Source organism: Conger conger, chromosome 1 (assembly GCF_963514075.1).
Source record: "Conger conger chromosome 1, fConCon1.1, whole genome shotgun sequence".
NCBI lineage: Eukaryota > Metazoa > Chordata > Actinopteri > Anguilliformes > Congridae > Conger > Conger conger.
Genome location: NC_083760.1, coordinates 94298255 through 94315426, shown reverse-complemented (window position 1 = coordinate 94315426; position 17172 = coordinate 94298255). Strand labels below are relative to the sequence as shown.

Genomic DNA, 17172 nt, shown 5'->3' with positions numbered 1-17172 from the left:
CGCCTAAAAAGACATACCCAAAGTAAATGAAGAATTGCTCCACAATAGTAAGGTTCATATGCATGTTCTTGGTGTCTATGGACATCTAGGGACCTCAGAGATGTATTCCCAATGTGTGAAAAGATTGTGACTGTTACTATGCCTGAGTAAATTGGAATAAACCAAAGGAGAAATGTGAAATTTCTATCCTCGCCTGTTTTTCCCCCCTATCTGACAGAGGATAACACCATGCCAACAATGATTCCATGTAGACTGATGCCATTGTTCACCTTCAGCAAGTCCTTGACTACAAATGTACCACATTTAGATAGAATTTGAGCAAAGGGCAAAGCCTCCACAAAGGTTTTAGTAAGGATACTACCAGGCGGACACTCAATTTGGCACAATTTGGCACCAAAGTGTGCCAACTGGGTTATTTTCCACTTCCAATGGAAACTGGCTGGAAAATACAACTTATGTCCATTACAGGAGTCTATTGCCATCTACTGGAGCTTTTGGATATTACATTTACCTTGCACAGCCAAAAAAAACAACAAAATGTATCATTTTGTCTCCAAATAGAGTAGTTTTATTATACCAACTAAATATGATATAATATAATATCCAAATATAAAGTAAAAACGAATGCCAATGTGCAATATAAAATGTCCACTCCAATAATAGAATAACCAAATATAAAGTGATCAATGTCAATGTGCAATTAGAAAACAAAAATATCACAATTAGTGTAAACAATGTACTCTTGAAAATAACTATTGCACATTCAAATAACGTAAACAGGAACAGTCTTTGCGTTTGCCCACTGCACTCCGTGGCTGTTTCAGGCTCCACTGTAACACTATAACATCCCCTCCCCCTCCCCCTCCCCCTAGCTGGGCTTTCTGGGACAGCGTAGTGCGAAAAGGTCCTCCTCTTCTGAGGCGATTTCATTCGTAGTTGCCGAGTCTGACCGACTCATAATCTCCGCTAAAATCTCGGCCATGTCCTTGTCGGCGTTAAACATTTTCACAGCGTCACTGCGTCGAAACACAGCGTCAAATAAAACTCTCTAAATCACCAAAAACTTGCGAAACGGCCGTGCGCTCCGACTTCTTCCTTTAGCTTGTTTTTTACGCACATGGAGTAGTGTCTTTACGCCTGGATGTGAGGTCAGCTGGGTATTGTAGTCTATAGAATGTTTTATCTCATTCGATTCAGAAGCTTCTCCCCTTTCAAAGGACAACAAACATGGCCGCACCGCAGCTGGCTGTTTGACGGTAAAACCATTTCTTTCTACTTGTCCGACATTTGTAAATATCGTGTATTTGCGGTTTTAAGGTAAAAAATCATTTCTAAATGCACTAAAATACACTTTCGATCCATTGCCCTGTTTTATTATGTTTTCTAGTGGATGGATCAAGCCGGTATTTTTTTCGGCCCGCCGGCGGGCCGATCGGGCTTAACAGGTTCCTTAATGTTCTTTTGACCTTCTGAAGCTCTTTTATGCTTAAATTATATTATTATTCTGTGTTAAGCAATTATTTTATGTTCACACTCATTGTATGCCCGTAGTCATACTTAACAACAAGCACAACTTACACTGAGTGAATCCCTGCACTGTTTACTGTTTACTGTTTACTTTGTGGGCAATGGTGGTAGTGCAAAAGTACAATCTACCATCGCACCTTATCATGGTCAATATATCACAGGGCCAGTCCCTACTAGGCCTTTGTAATCACTTTATTTCTTACTTTTCTGTGAGTGATTTTGATCTTTATAATAAACTTTATTTATAAAGCACATTTAAAACAACCATGGTTGACCAAAGTGCTGTACAAAACCAGGCAATAAAATTAAAGATAAAATGAAATAAAATGTTATAAGAAATAAAATGAAATGAAATAATGTACATGTCTTTCATTTTATTTTATCTGGATTTCCCATTTATGTCTGACATAAAGGCCTCACTAAAAAGGTGGGTTTTTAACAAGGATTTAAAAACATCTATGTTTTGGGCAGATTTAATATGTGGCGGTAGGCTGTTCCACAGCTTGGGGCCTGCTACCTCAAAGGCCCGGTCACCCCTCCTAGCTCTCCTCGACATAGGGACATCCAAAAGTTGCTGATTGCATGATCTAAGTGATCTAGCTGGGGTATACATATTGAGGAGTTCAGACAAGTACGTAGGTGCTAGACCATTCATTGCCTTAAAAACAAATAATAAAATTTTAGAATTTATTCTGTAACGGACAGGAAGCCAATGTAGGGATGACAGTGCTGGTGTAATATGCTCCCGTTTCTTTTTGCCAGTCAGAAGGCTCTTTATGTGTGTGAGATGTGTGTGAGATATGTGTGTATGTATAAGCTACTGAATGCCTAAAAATTCCCTCAGGATGAATAAAGTATGCATCTATCTCAATCTAATAAATTGCTGTTGTACCAGATGAGACTGGTCCTGACTGAACTATTATTTATTACGGTAGCTGGTTTAATGGTATGGGTAATAGTTAGCCTATGTTTATGTTTGCTGAATGAAACTATCATTTTTTTGTATATTCATGTGCATCACATTGTTTGATTCGGAGCATCTTTGAGAGAGACCAGTAAAGGTGTGTGTGCAGATGCTAGCGACAATGTTCCTTTGTCCTCTGCAGATTGCTGTGGGACGCGTGTGGAACCCAGGAACAGACCGTTTCTGCTTGTACCACTTTTAGCAATATCAAGGGCCAGTGTGGGTGCAGGGTTCTGTTTTAGCCCAGCACTAGGACACCTGATTCTACTCATCAAGTTATTGATTGAAGACCACATGAAGTTAATTAGTTAACTGAGGTGTCGTAGCAATGGACTAACACAAAAACCTGCACCCACATCGGTTCTTTCCAGCTAAGAATGGACACCCCTGATTTATTTGAGCAAATCTGCTACCTGGGGACCTGAACCAACAACCTTCAGAGTGATAAGGGCTTAACAATTACATCACTTTGCCACCACCCACCGTTATAATATATCACAGCCATTACACCACCCACTGTTATAATATATCACAGCCATTACACCACCCACTGTTATAATATATCACAGCCATTACACCACCCACTGTTATAATATATCACAGCCATTACACCACCCACTGTTATAATATATCACAGCCATTACACCACCCACTGTTATAATATATCACAGCCATTACACCACCCACTGTTGTAATATATCACAGCCATTACACCACCCACTGTTATAATATATCACAGCCATTACACCACCCACTGTTATAATATATCACAGCCATGACACCACCCACTGTTATAATATATCACAGCCATTACACCACCCACTGTTATAATATATCACAGCCATTACACCACCCACTGTTATAATATATCACAGTATCTTCTTGTCACTTGTTTTCCTGTTTGACCACTGGGTACTGTACTGCACTGTAGCGTAGTGGTTAAGGTACATGACTGGGACACGCAAGGTCGGTGGTTCGATCTCTGGTGTAGCCACAATAAGGTCTGCACTGCCGTTGGGCCCTTGAGCAAGGCCCTTAACCCTGCATTGCTCCAGGGGAGGACTGTCTCCTGCTTAGTCTAATCAACTGGAGCGCTGATGTCAAAGCCCCTGCACATCTGGCAAAAAGATGCATAATTATATTAATTGTCACCGGACATTATGCCAGATGAAGCAAAAGATCAGAGGCAAACTCTGTTTCCTGTCGACACAGGGAACACAAGGGGAAAATTTTTAGCCGTAGAATATTAATTTTCTCTACAAAATGTCGGCAATCAAAAACATTTTGTAATGCATTTCGGATGCAGGTGGGCATTGCTTCATCCAGTGTCTTTTTTTTCTTTATTTATCTTTATTTAATTATCTTTATCTTTATCCAGTGTCTTCTGTTTAGAAATTCTTTGGCTTTTCTGGAAGAATTCACTGGTTTCCCACAAGAACGTCCCATTGAAATAACCAACGCATCATTTTATTCATTCATTTTTAATTCATGGCTGCCAATCAAAACTGTCTGAGACAAAAAATATAGTTTCTCCATACAAAAATAGATATTTCCCTGTTTCTTTGGTTGGCAGATGAACAAACATAAACCCAGACTTAGTGATAGTATGTACACAGATATCAGAGTCACTTCCAGCAGGAATGATCTATCACTCCACAGCACCCAGTCTCTGTTTCAGCAGCAGATACTGGAGAGAGAGGGAGAGAGAGAGAGACACAAAGACAGAGAGATCAATATTCAGTGATCAATCATTTGGGGGTTAGGTATCTTGCTCAGGGACACTTCAACACACCCAAGGCGGATCGAACTGGCAACCCTCCGATCGCCAGACTAAGTCACAGCCTTCCCAACGACACACCCCTAACTAACTCTCTCTCACACACACGTACACACACACCTAACTCCCACAAGCACAAGCACACACACACACACACACACACACACACTCACACATACACGCACAGAGCCTCCGCGGAGTACCTTTCTGCAGGAAGCTGTAGGCAGTGTCCACAGCAGCCCTGTCCCACACGAGTGCTTCTTCACCGGCCCGGCTCCCTGGATCCCGTCCTTCCAGGAGTTCAGCCGTACTCTGATCAGCGTCGCCCCCTGCTGGCCGGAAAGACACACTGCCCCTCTTGTTGGCGGCGTTCCGGCGACGTTCCTTCTCCGGGTTCTCCCAGCGGCCGTGTTAAATCAGAAACACCGCAAGCGTCTCCTGATCTCTCATCTGAAGTACTGTTACTGCTCTGCCACACAAAGGCCTACAAAGACACAAGACAGCGACAATACATATGACAATGACCACTACTGGTTCACCAGTTCAGACAGCTTGATATGGTTTGACCAGCTCAAGCTATGATATGATAGCTGGATTTTACATCAGGGGCGATGTAAACCTTGCACATGAAAGCGCTACTTGCGTTTTTCATGAAGAGGGGTATTGCAATTATGCCCCCCCCCCTCCAGTCCAGGTGGCCGAGGTCCCCCTCGATCTCCCTCACTACGTCTTCATAATCGTGGCGCACCGCGCCCAACTCTTCCCTTACCAGAAATCCACGAGCTCTTGCAATTTGTCTACAAAACCCGTTTCATTTAAGTAACGTCCCATACTGTACATTCAAATAAAAAAACGATAGAAAATACAGACTAGCTATGAAACTAGCTAACTTACATGTGTTACGTTACCGAAGCAACGACACAACTAAGTTACCACCAATATGCAAGTTAACAAATACAAATATATTTTGTAACGTTATGTTGATAGCTAACGTAACGTAACGTTACGTGACATTCGTTCAGTGTGAGCAGAGATGAAACAGTAAACGTTCACAACTTGTTCACAACTAGCAGGACATGGGCAACGTCAGATAACGTTACATTAGATTAAACACGGACTAGCTGATTAGATCACGTTAGATCTTTTAAGATATCTAGCTAGCTAAGACTATACCTGCCTAGCGTTAGATTAGTTAACGTTAGCTTAGATTAACTGGTCATCAACTTCATGAACAGAAACTGCCCACTCTTAAAGCCTTACTGCAATCTCAAATATTATCTGATATGTCTAGGTTCCTAGGGTTTTGTCAGCCTTTCCAACATTAGCAGAAGAATATATCTTAGCCATCGCACACAAGCCCACCTGAAAATCAGTGATAATTCTTTCCAAATCTTGTCTCTCCATTGCGGTCAGCTCTGCGAAGTTGGCAAATGTTGCTGGCCACGTTTGGAGAATTCCGGTTTGCATTTATCAAAATAAAAGTTCGGTGAATAAAATTATTTATGAAGTGTCATTTTTTCATAAAAAAAAAAAAAAAAGAATAAAGTTGGATATAATTGTGATGTATTTGCAGAGAATATAAAAATGTGCACTCATTTCTATAAAAACTGTTTGTCACAAGTTGCATTTCACGTGCGGCAAAAATAATTATACACTATCAGTTCACAAACAGCTGATTTGTATAACTAATTACTAAAAAACTATACATTGTTACCAACTACAAGGGTGTATATGTTTAAGCCATCGACCTGTATCTTTAATATTGTACACTCTTTTCTGTGAAATCATGTTCCCAGCAATTGTTGCTGTGTGTCAGCTGTGGTATGGGTATGCATTGCCATAGACTGTAAATTGCCAACCAGCTCATTTGCATAGCTCATAACTCCAAAACTGCAAATTGTTGCCAAATGAAAGGGGCTATACATTTACTCTATAGACCCTATAGATCTTTAGCATTGTATAGTTTTTTCTGTGAAATCATGTTCCCAGCAATTGTTACCGTATTTGCACACATTCAAAACTCATCACACAACCAAATTATTCTGAATTAATTGTTAATTGTCTGATCTGACCAACATTGTCACCCCTAAACTGGCCAGAAGAGGATGGGCCCTCCTTCTTAAGTCTGGCTAGTTCCTCCTGAGGTTTCTTCCTTCTCCAGCTAGGAAGTTTTTCTTTGCCGCTGTTGCCCTAGGCATGGTTTTGTGGGGGAAAAGGCTGGGGCTGTAGCGTAGTGGTGAAGGTAAATGACTGGGACACCAAGGTCGGTTGTTCTAATCCCGGTGTAGCCACAATAAGATCCACACAGCCGTTGGACCCTTGAGCAAGGTCCCTCCAGGTTCATCTGAAGCCCCGCGTCCGTCTGAAGCCTTAATGTTCTTTTGACCTTCTGATGCTCTTTTATGCTTATATTATAGTATTATTCTTTGTTAAGCAATTATTTTATGTTCACACTCATTGTATGCCCGTAGTCATACTTAACAACAAGCACAACTTGCACTGAGTGAATTTAGTGTTTAGTGTTTAGTGTTTAGTGTTTACTGTTTACTTTGTGGGCAATGGTGGTAGTGCAAAAGTACAATCTACCATCGCACCTTATCATGGTCAATATATCACAGGGCCAGTCCCTACTAGGCCTTTGTAATCATTTCACATGCGCTTTATTTCTTACTTTTCTGTGACTGATTTTGATCTTTATGTGTGTGAGATATGTGTGTATATGTGTGTATGTATAAGCTTCTGAATGCCTAAAATTTCCCTCGGGATGAATAAAGTATCTATCTATCTCCATCTAATAAATTGCTGTTGTACCAGATGAGACTGGTCCTGACTGAACTATTATTTATTACGGTAGCTGGTTTAATGGTATGGGTAACAGTTAGCCTATGTTTATGTTTGCTGAATGAAACTATTATTTTTTTGTATATTCATGTGCATCACATTGTTTTATTCGGAGCATCTTTGAGAGAGCCCAGTAAAGGTGTGTGTGCAGATGCTAGCGACAATGTTCCTTTGTCCTCTGCAGATTGCTGTGGGACGCGTGTGGAACCCAGGAACAGACCGTTTCTGCTTGTACCACTTTTAGCAATATCAAGGGCCAGTGTGGGTGCAGGGTTCTGTTTTAGCCCAGCACTATGACACCTGATTCTACTCAACAAGTTATTGATTGAAGACCACATGTAGTTAATTAGTTAACTGAGGTGTCGTAGCAATGGACTAACACAAAAACCTGCACCCACATCGGTTCTTTCCAGCTAAGAATGGACACCCCTGATTTATTTTAGCAAATCTGCTACCTGGGGACCTGAACCAACAACCTTCAGAGTGATAAGGGCTTAACAATTACATCACTTTGCCACCACCCACCGTTATGATATATCACAGCCATTACACCACCCACTGTTATAATATATCACAGCCATTACACCACCCACTGTTATAATATATCACCGCCATTACACCACCCACTGTTATAATATATCACAGCCATTACACCAGCCACTGTTATAATATATCACAGCCATTACACCACCCACTGTTATAATATATCACAGCCATTACACCACCCACTGTAATGATATATCACAGCCATTACACCACCCACTGTTATAATATATCACAGCCTTTACACCACCCACTGTTATAATATATCACAGCCATTACACCACCCACTGTTACAATATACCACAGCCATTACACCACCCACTGTTAAAATATATCACAGCCATTACACCACCCACTGTTATAATATATCACAGCCATTACACCACCCACTGTTATAATATATCACAGCCTTTACACCACCCACTGTTATAATATATCACAGCCATTACACCACCCACTGTTATAATATATCACAGCCATTACACCACCCACTGTTATAATATATCACAGTATTACACCACCTACTGTTATAATATATCACAGCCATTACACCACCCACTGTTATAATATATCACAGCCTTTACACCACCCACTGTTATAATATATCACAGCCATTACACCACCCACTGTTATAATATATCACAGCCATTACACCACCCACTGTTATAATATATCACAGCCTTTACACCACCCACTGTTATAATATATCACAGCCATTACACCACCCACTGTTATAATATATCACAGCCATTACACCACCCACTGTTATAATATATCACAGTATTACACCACCTACTGTTATAATATATCACAGCCATTACACCACCCACTGTTATAATATATCACAGCCTTTACACCACCCACTGTTATAATATATCACAGCCATTACACCACCCACTGTTATAATATATCACAGCCATTACACCACCCACTGTTATAATATATCACAGCCATTACACCACCCACTGTTATAATATATTACAGTATCTTCTTGTCACTTGTTTTCCTGTTTGACCACTGGGTACTGAGCACTGTAGCGTAGTGGTTAAGGTAAATGACTGGGACACGCAAGGTTGGTGGTTCGATCTCTGGTGTAGCCACAATAAGGTCTGCACTGCCGTTGGGCCCTTGAGCAAGGCCCTTTACCCTGCATTGCTCCAGGGGAGGACTGTCTCCTGCTTAGTCTAATCAACTGTACGTCGCTCTGGATAATGCCAATAATGTAATGTAATGGTATATCTTCCTGAAACTTGGCAGAAATAAAAGTTCATTATCAGTAAGATATAAAAATAAATATTGCTCATACAAGATTGACACATTGAGCAATGTATCAAACCTAATTCTGAAGAGCAAGTGTCTAAATGTTTGATTTAAGCATTCAGGTTCCTGTGCATGCAGCATCCATCATGTTTGAATACATTGAAACATCAATATTGCTATAAATTGCCATGTACCTTCTCTATTTGTATGTATGAGTGTGTGCGCTTGCATGTGTGTTTGTATGCTGAGCAAGACACCTAACCCCCAAATGATTGAACACTGAATATTGATCTCTCTGTCTCTCTCTCTCTCTCTCTCTCTCTCTCTCTCTCTCTCTCTCTCCCTCCCTCCCTCCAGTATCTGCTGCTGAAACAGAGACTGGGTGCTGTGGAGTGATAGATCATTCCTGCTGGAAGTGGCTCTGATATCTGTGTACCTACTATCACTTAGTCTGGATTTATGTTTGTTCATCTGCCAACGGAAGAAACAGGGAAATATCTGTTATCAAGATTTATTGACAGCGCGTCCGGCAGGTAAAGTTTCCCCTGCTTAGCCTCTCGGCGACTATAGTTGTTGGAGCCAATATGGGTGCTTTTTGATTTGGGTTTTACTTGGGTGTTATTATTATACCATGCCACTAGAGGGCAGTAAGATATTGGTGATGGGTTACATCACCTACAATCAGGTAACAAATAGGCACAGGTGTGTAGGCTCAGTGCGTTTGGAAGGCAGAGATGAAATGGTTCTTACCGCAATCACTGGGTGATAGAACAGAATTAACCGAATTAAATGGCACAAAAAATATAGAATTAACAATGCACAAATACTAACACTTCAAGAAACTACATTCGGCGACAGCAAGACGGAGGAAGCAAGTGACAACAATAACTAAAGGTATGCGCGTCAAGGACACATTTTAGCGTTTCATTCACCACCGTGGCTTTTTGGCAAAGGGCTAATTAGTCACTACAATAGTTTTACGTTTTTCGATAGTCGCTCTACAACATGATTCTTAGGCTATTCTGTTGGCTATTTATTTGTTTCACACTCTCTGTATCTATTTCATCTATCTATTAATCCACTGCTGTCTATCGATCGATCTGGTGTATTGAAGCGATTTAAGGTAACGCCAGAATTGATGCAAGTGCAGATGGAAACTGCCGCAGGTGTCAAAACAAAGCTCCCGTTCTCAAAAACTACTCATAAAAATGTCAACTTGGTATGGAAATGCTCAAAATACTTTCAGGTTGTCGAACATGTGATGAAAAATATATCGGATATTGTTGTCAAAAGATAGGTAAAATATCCTGTTCCCGCGATGTTATTCTTACCCCCGGTGGCGTGGCTATGCCTTTCAGAGCTACTTCCTCTGCTTTCAGCTCAAAAGTTACTGCTGTTCGGAGCGCCAGAAATGCAGTAATGCTGCAGTAATAAGTGGTGAGTGTAGCGTGTGTAGTCGTGTGGTGTTCGAGGAAATTAAAATTAAATAAAAACTTCCATATCACCCATGTGAGCAAGTACCATCTGCTCTACCTTTAGCAGCAATGACTACCTGCCGTTAAATGGATGGGCATTTGGGTGATTTTCAGTGAAGTGATTTCAGTGAAGTAGTCTTTCCTTTCTTTCATATTAGACTTAAACTGCTGTACTACATTTAGGTTGAGATTTAAAACAACTGGAAGTTCATGTAACTTTTTGCAGGTGGCTGCCAGATGCGTTTGGAAGAATATGATGCGTATAATGAGAAGTCTTGTATTTGCCCTGCACCTGTTAATTCGTAAATTGTAAATTCTGTTAAATTTTCTGCTTTTCTACTGTCCAAAATTATTCACACTCCTCACTGCTGATGTAAACAGAGGCCCATGCCTCCATTTCCACCATATTATAAGAATATGTACTGTATATTGGGGTGGCCTGTGGCGTAATGGTTATGCTAAATGACTGGGACACGCAAGGTCGGTGGTTCTAATCCTGGTGTAGCCACAATAAGATCCGCACAGCTGTTGGGCCCTTGAGCAAGGCCCTTAACCCTGCATTGCTCCAGGCGAGGATTATCTCCTGCTTAGTCTAATCAACTGTATGTCGCTCTGGATAAGAGCGTCTGCCAAATGCCAATAATGTAATGTAATGGTATATCTTCCTGAAACTTGGCAGAAAAAAAAGTTCATTATCAGTAAGATAAAAAAATAAATATTACTCATACAAGATTGATACATTGAGCAATGTATCAAACCTAATTCTGAAGAGCAAGTGTCTAAATGTTCTATTTAGGCATTCAGGTTCCTGTGCATGCAGCATCCATCATGTTTGAATACATTGAAACATCAATATTGCTATAAATTGCTACAAAATTGCCATGTACCTTCTCTATTTGTATGTATGAGCGTGTGCGCTTGCATGTGTGTTTGTATGCTGCAACAACTAGCGTCAGAGCTGGTTTGTTTAGTATGCGAGTATAGTTTTTTAAAAATATCTTTTCAGATAAAAATGCTATGCATGTCTCTGCCTTGTGCGTCATGGGAAAACAAACTGCCAATAACTGTTTCCTGAGTGTGGTTTTCATATGAATAGAGGCCTAACATTCGGAAGTCAGTGACTTTTAAAACTTGTGATTTTCTGCATATTTTTTGCCTCTGGGTCTCCGCCCAGTTCCTGGAAAACCTCCAAAGGGAGGCGCCCGGGAGGCATCCTGATCAGATGCCCGAACCACCTCAATTGGCTCCTTTCGACGCGAAGGAGCAGTGGCTCTACTCCGAGCTCCCTCCGGATGTCCGAGCTCCTCACCCTATCTCTAAGGCTGAGCCCGGCCACCCTATGGAGAAAGCTCATTTCGGCCACTTGTATACGCGATCTCATTCTTTCGGTCACTACCCAAAGCTCGTGACCATAGGTGAGGGTTGGGACGTAGATCGACCGGTAAATCGAGAGCTTCGCCTTCCGGCTCAGCTCCCTCTTCACCACGACAGTCCGGTGCAACACCCGCATTACTGCTGACGCTGCACCGATCCGCCTGTCAATCTCACGCTCCCTTCTACCCTCACTCGTGAACAATACCCCGAGATACTTCAACTCCTTCACTTGGGGCAAAGACTCGTTCCCAACCCTGAGGGAGCAATCCACCGTTTTTCCGGCAGAGAACCATGGCCTCAGATTGGAGGTGCTGACTCTCATCCCGGCCGCTTCACACTTGGCTGCAAACCGCTCCAGTGCGTGCTGAAGGTCACGGTCCGATGAAGCCAGCAGAACCACATCATCCGCAAAAAGCAGAGATGCGATTCTGAGGTCACCAAACCGGACACTCTCCTCACCTCGGCTGCGCCTTGAGATCCTGTCCATGAATACCACAAACGGGACCGGTGACAAGGGGCAACCTTGGCGGAGTCCTACACCCACTGGAAACGTGCTTGACTTTGTGCCGAGAATTTAGTTTATTTCTCCAAGCTAATACAGACCGTTTCATTTATTTATTTTAAGCCTATTGTATCTCTGTCATTGCACTGTAACACATGATTCTTAGGCTATTCTGTTTGCTATTTATTTGTTTGACACTGTCTGTATCTATTTCATCTATCTATTTATCCACTGCTGTCTATCGATCGATCTGGTGTATTGAAGCGATTTAAGGTAACGTCAGTGTACCGCCAGAATTGATGCAAGTGCAGACTGCCGCAGGTGTCAAAACAAAGCTCTCGTTCTCAAAAACTACTCATAAAAATGTGAACTTGGTATGGAAATGCTCAAAATACTTTCAGGTTGTCGAACATGTGATGAAAAATATATTGGATATTGTTGTCAAATGATATAGCAAATATAGGTAAAATATCCTCTTGGTACTTGCTCACATGGTTATTCTAACCCGGGGGTGTGGCTATGGCTGTGGTATGTTTCGGGTTTCAGGTTTAAGTTGCATATTTCAGAGCTACTTCCTTTGCTGCACGTACTACACAGCAGTCGCTTTCAGCTGAAAGGTTACTGCGGTTTGGAGCGCCAGAAATACAGTAATGCTGCAGTAATAAGTGGTGAGTGTAGCGTTCCGATTTGAGTGGCGTTCTGTTCTTCATGATGTGATGTAGTTGTGTGGTGTTCGAGGAAATTAAAATGAAATAAAAAATGTTCTCAAACGTCCATATCACCCATGTGAGCAAGTGCCATGTGCTCTACCTTTAGCAGCAATGACTACCTGCTGTAAAATGGATGGGCATTTGGGTGATTTTCAGTGAAGTGATTTCAGTGAAGTAGTCTTCCCTTTCTTTCATATTAGACTTAAACTGCTGTACTACATTTAGGTTGATATTTAAAACAACTGGAAGTTCATGGAAGAACCTTAATTAAACCTAAATTGCAGTGTAGCCACAATAAGATCTTCACTCTTTTTGCAGGTGGCTGCCAGGTGCGTTTGGGAGAATATGATGCGTATAATGAGAAGTCTTATATTTGCCCTGCACCTGTTAATTCGTAAGTTGTAAATTCTGTTGAAAATGTTCTGCTTTTCCACTGTCCAAAATTATTCACACTTCTCACTGCTGATGTAAACCATGCCTCCATTTCCACCATATTATAAGAATATGTACGGTATATTGGGGCGGCCTGTAGCGTAGTGGTTAAGGTACATGACTGGGACACGCAAGGTCGGTGGTTCTAATCCCGGTGTAGCCACAATAAGATCTGCACAGCTGTTGGGCCCTTGAGCAAGGCCCTTAACCCTGCATTGCTCCAGGGGAGGATTGTCTCCTGCTTAGTCTAATCAACTGTACGTCGCTCTGGATAAGAGTGTCTGCCAAATGCAAATAATGTAATGTAATGTAATGGTATATCTTCCTGAAACTTGGCAGAAATACAAGTTCATTATCAGTAAGATATAAAAATAAATATTGCTCATACAAGATTGACACATTGAGCAATGTATCAAACCTAATTCTGAAGAGCAAGTGTCTAAATGTTTGATTTAGGAATTCAGGTTCCTTTGCATGCAGCATCCATCATGTTTGAATACATTGAAACATCAATATTGCTATAAATTGCTACAGAATTGCCATGTACCTTCTCTATTTGTATGTATGAGTGTGTGCGCTTGCATGTGTGTTTGTGTGCGGCAACATAACTGGCGTCAGAGCTGGTTTGTTTAGTATGCGAGTATAGTTTTTTTAAATATCCTTTCAGATAAAAATGCTATGCATGTCTCTGCCTTGTGGTTCATGGGAAAACAAACTGCCAACAACTGTTTCCTGAGTGTGGTTTTCATATGAATAGAGGCCCAACATTCGGAAGCCAGTGACTTTTAAAACTCGTGATTTTCTGCATATTCTTTGCCTCCAAGCACAAAAGTGGCATAAATACCACTGCCAGTCCCCAGAAAACTTTCCAGATCACATAGCTACATTAGATTTTATTCCAGTCATTTGGCAAAGGCTCTTATCCAGAGCAACATACTGTCCTGGAGACATCTGTATTACTCTCAAGAATTCAAAAAATGGCAAGAAGGCAATCGCTAAGGATAATATTAACTTAACAACAATTTGTTCATACATAATTAGTTCAATGAACAGATAAACTAAATCTAACACGGCTATGCCTCATTCAAGAACATACAGAGGACAACTCTGAAGGTTTCTAAAGGGAGAGGAAGAGCCATCTTGTAAGTTGTTGTAAGTCTTTAGCCTGTGTAAAAAGGTGGGCAGGGCCTCTGCAGTTCTGACTACAGTGGGGCAGGGGCTCTGTTCTGACTACAGTGGGGCAGGGGCTCTGTTCTGACTACAGTGGGGCAGGGGCTCTGTTCTGACTACAGTGGGGCAGGGGCTCTGTTCTGACTACAGTGGGGCAGGGGCTCTGCTGTTCTGACTACAGTGGGGCAGGGCCTCTGTTCTGACTACAGTGGGGCAGGGGCTCTGTTCTGACTACAGTGGGGCAGGGGCTCTGTTCTGACTACAGTGGGGCAGGGCCTCTGTTCTGACTACAGTGGGGCAGGTGTCACGTTTCAGGTCTGTCTTGCCATGTTTTATGTTTATTAATTTTGTCTTAGTCACGTATTGTCTTATCATGTATTATGTTAGTCTAGGTTCGTCATGTTGTTTAGTTTTTCTTGTTACGATTTATTTTCTTGTCATGTCTAATTATGTTTAGTTTCGATTATTTTACCTTGTTATGTTGAGTGGTTATTGTCTTAGTTCGTTTAGTGTGTTTTGTGTTTTGTTTTATGTTTATTGTTACGCTGACTGGTCGTTGTTTAAGCATACACTTTTACATGTCCTTCCGCAAACCTTCCGTTCCGGCTTTCTCTCTGTCTTTCTGTCACTCACACCCTAATTGTCTCCATTTGTCTATTTACTAAAACTACTAACGCTAGATCAGGATTGGGTAAAACTAACAAACTAATCATGTGTTCATGTTACCTTACGTTTCTCGTGCATGTCATTTACTAATTTACTAATGCTAGGGCAGGATAGGTTTATTATTAACGATTACTAATTACCTTGTTAAACTTGTCATCCATCGCACCTGTTTTCCATTCCCTTGCTGCTCTCTAACTAATTGTCTACACCTGTCTACACCTGCATTTATAGCCCAGTCATGCTTCTGTTCGTTGTGAAATTGTCTGCCTCTTGTAGGTCAAAGCAACTCTTGAGCATTACTGTCATTGATTACACGTTACGATCCAAGCCTGTTTACCGACCATCGATTATTGATTTCTGTTTCGTTGACCATCGCTTGTTTTTGACCATGTCCTCGCCTCCCGTTTTTGTACCTTTGCCTCGCTGTTTGTTTTATGGTTTCGACTTCCGCATCGCCCTCGACTACGACCCTGCCTGCCGTCCGCCTGTACTTCTGCCCCACTGACTGCTCTCCTGCTACCGGACCTCCCTGCATGTCTACCGACTACGAGTTTGCCTCTTCCCTCGGCACCGTGCTTTTTGTTTGTTTATTGTTTGTTTGGCTGGATCTACGTGTATGGACTTTGGTTTTGACTACGCTCCTGGGATTCGTCCCGAATAAAGCCCTGATGGGACTTTATCCAACTATTGTTTCTGAGTCGTGCATTTTGGGTCCGACCCCCATGCACCCGTCTCAGCAGGGCCTCTGCAGTTCTGACTGCAGTGGGGCAGGGGCTCTGCTGTTCTGACTACAGTGGGTAAACACTCATTCTGATTGGAGGTGGGGTGGGTGACAGCAGACAGGACATGTGACCTGGGAGAGCAGGCACACTTGGAGGGAGAGTGGAGTGAAATGGCCTGCTTTTTGTCTTCCAGCTATTCCTGCTGCTGAGATCTCCATGCCAATGGTGGCAGCCCCAGGAAGTGACATCACCCTCAGCTGTTCTTTTCCACGCAGTGAAACTGACCTACTCTTCAATCTAATAGTGGTCTGGGAGCATGGTGATGAGGTGGTGCACAGTTACTACAAAGCACCAGGCCATCTGGAGGAGCAGAGTCCAGCATACAGGGGGCGCACTCCGCTGTCCCCAGACCAGCTGGCTGTGGGCGATGCCTCACTCAGGCTAACGGGGGTGCGAGCGAGTGACCATGGCAAGTACACGTGCGATGTGGGGAATGAGCAGGGCTGGAAGAGCAAGAAGCAGATTTTTCTAACAGTAGCAGGTGAGTACTGCAGTCATTTTCCTGAAAACCACATGTGGCACTGTTACGACCGGCCAGGGGGGTGGTCGTGACAAAGTGATGAATAAAGTGTAGAGTAACAATGAATACCAGGGTTGCAGACCCTTGGTCTGGGCTCGTGTTCTCCTACACCTAATGCCTCTGACTTATTTTTCTGGGTGTTTGTTCTCTGCTCAGCTGCATATGAGGAACCTGAGCTTGCCATCCAGACCACCTGCGACAGCGTCATCCTCACCTTCCTCTCCACCCTGGGCTTCCCTGAGCCCACTGTGCTTTGGCGAACCGAGACAGGAAGTCACCAACCGGAGCAACACCACTATGGTCCTGAAAGGAGGGGGAGAACATTATGAGGTGGTGAGCGAGATGGTGCTGAAGCAGAGTGACCCACTCAATTGGACTGTCACATTTGAGATGAGGCTGGAGCTCCTCAACCAGAGCTTCTCCCGCTCCGTCAGCCTCCGCCCACTCCCAGGTAGGGGGCAGATACTGCACATACTGAGCACAGGGTTACCCACACAAGGCACAATTTTGCAAACAACAACAAAAAAAGCATTATTATGGCACTTTTACATTATTGGCATTTGACAGACGCTCTTATCCAGAGCGACGTACAGTTGATTAGACTAAGCAGGAGACAATCCTCCCCTGGA

General features: G+C 42.4%; 1 protein-coding gene across 6 annotated transcripts in view; it reads left to right on the top strand.

Moving 5' to 3' along the window:
- LOC133133121 (CD276 antigen-like) overlaps nt 1–17172 on the top strand; it is a 71777-nt gene that overhangs the window by 39730 nt on the left and 14875 nt on the right. The window contains exons 1-4 of one of the 6 annotated variants that reach the window (XM_061249168.1): nt 9548–10349; nt 13292–13367; nt 16157–16504; nt 16700–16994. The exons of 3 other annotated variants lie outside the window; for them this stretch is intronic. In XM_061249168.1, the coding sequence (XP_061105152.1) occupies nt 16706–16994 (289 nt within the window). In that variant the 5' untranslated portion in view covers nt 9548–10349; nt 13292–13367; nt 16157–16504; nt 16700–16705. Of the gene's footprint in view, nt 1–9547; nt 10350–12795; nt 12932–13291; nt 13368–16156; nt 16505–16699; nt 16995–17172 lie in introns of those variants that run through there. 2 more of the 6 variants (XM_061249195.1, XM_061249158.1) reach the window with 2 other exon arrangements.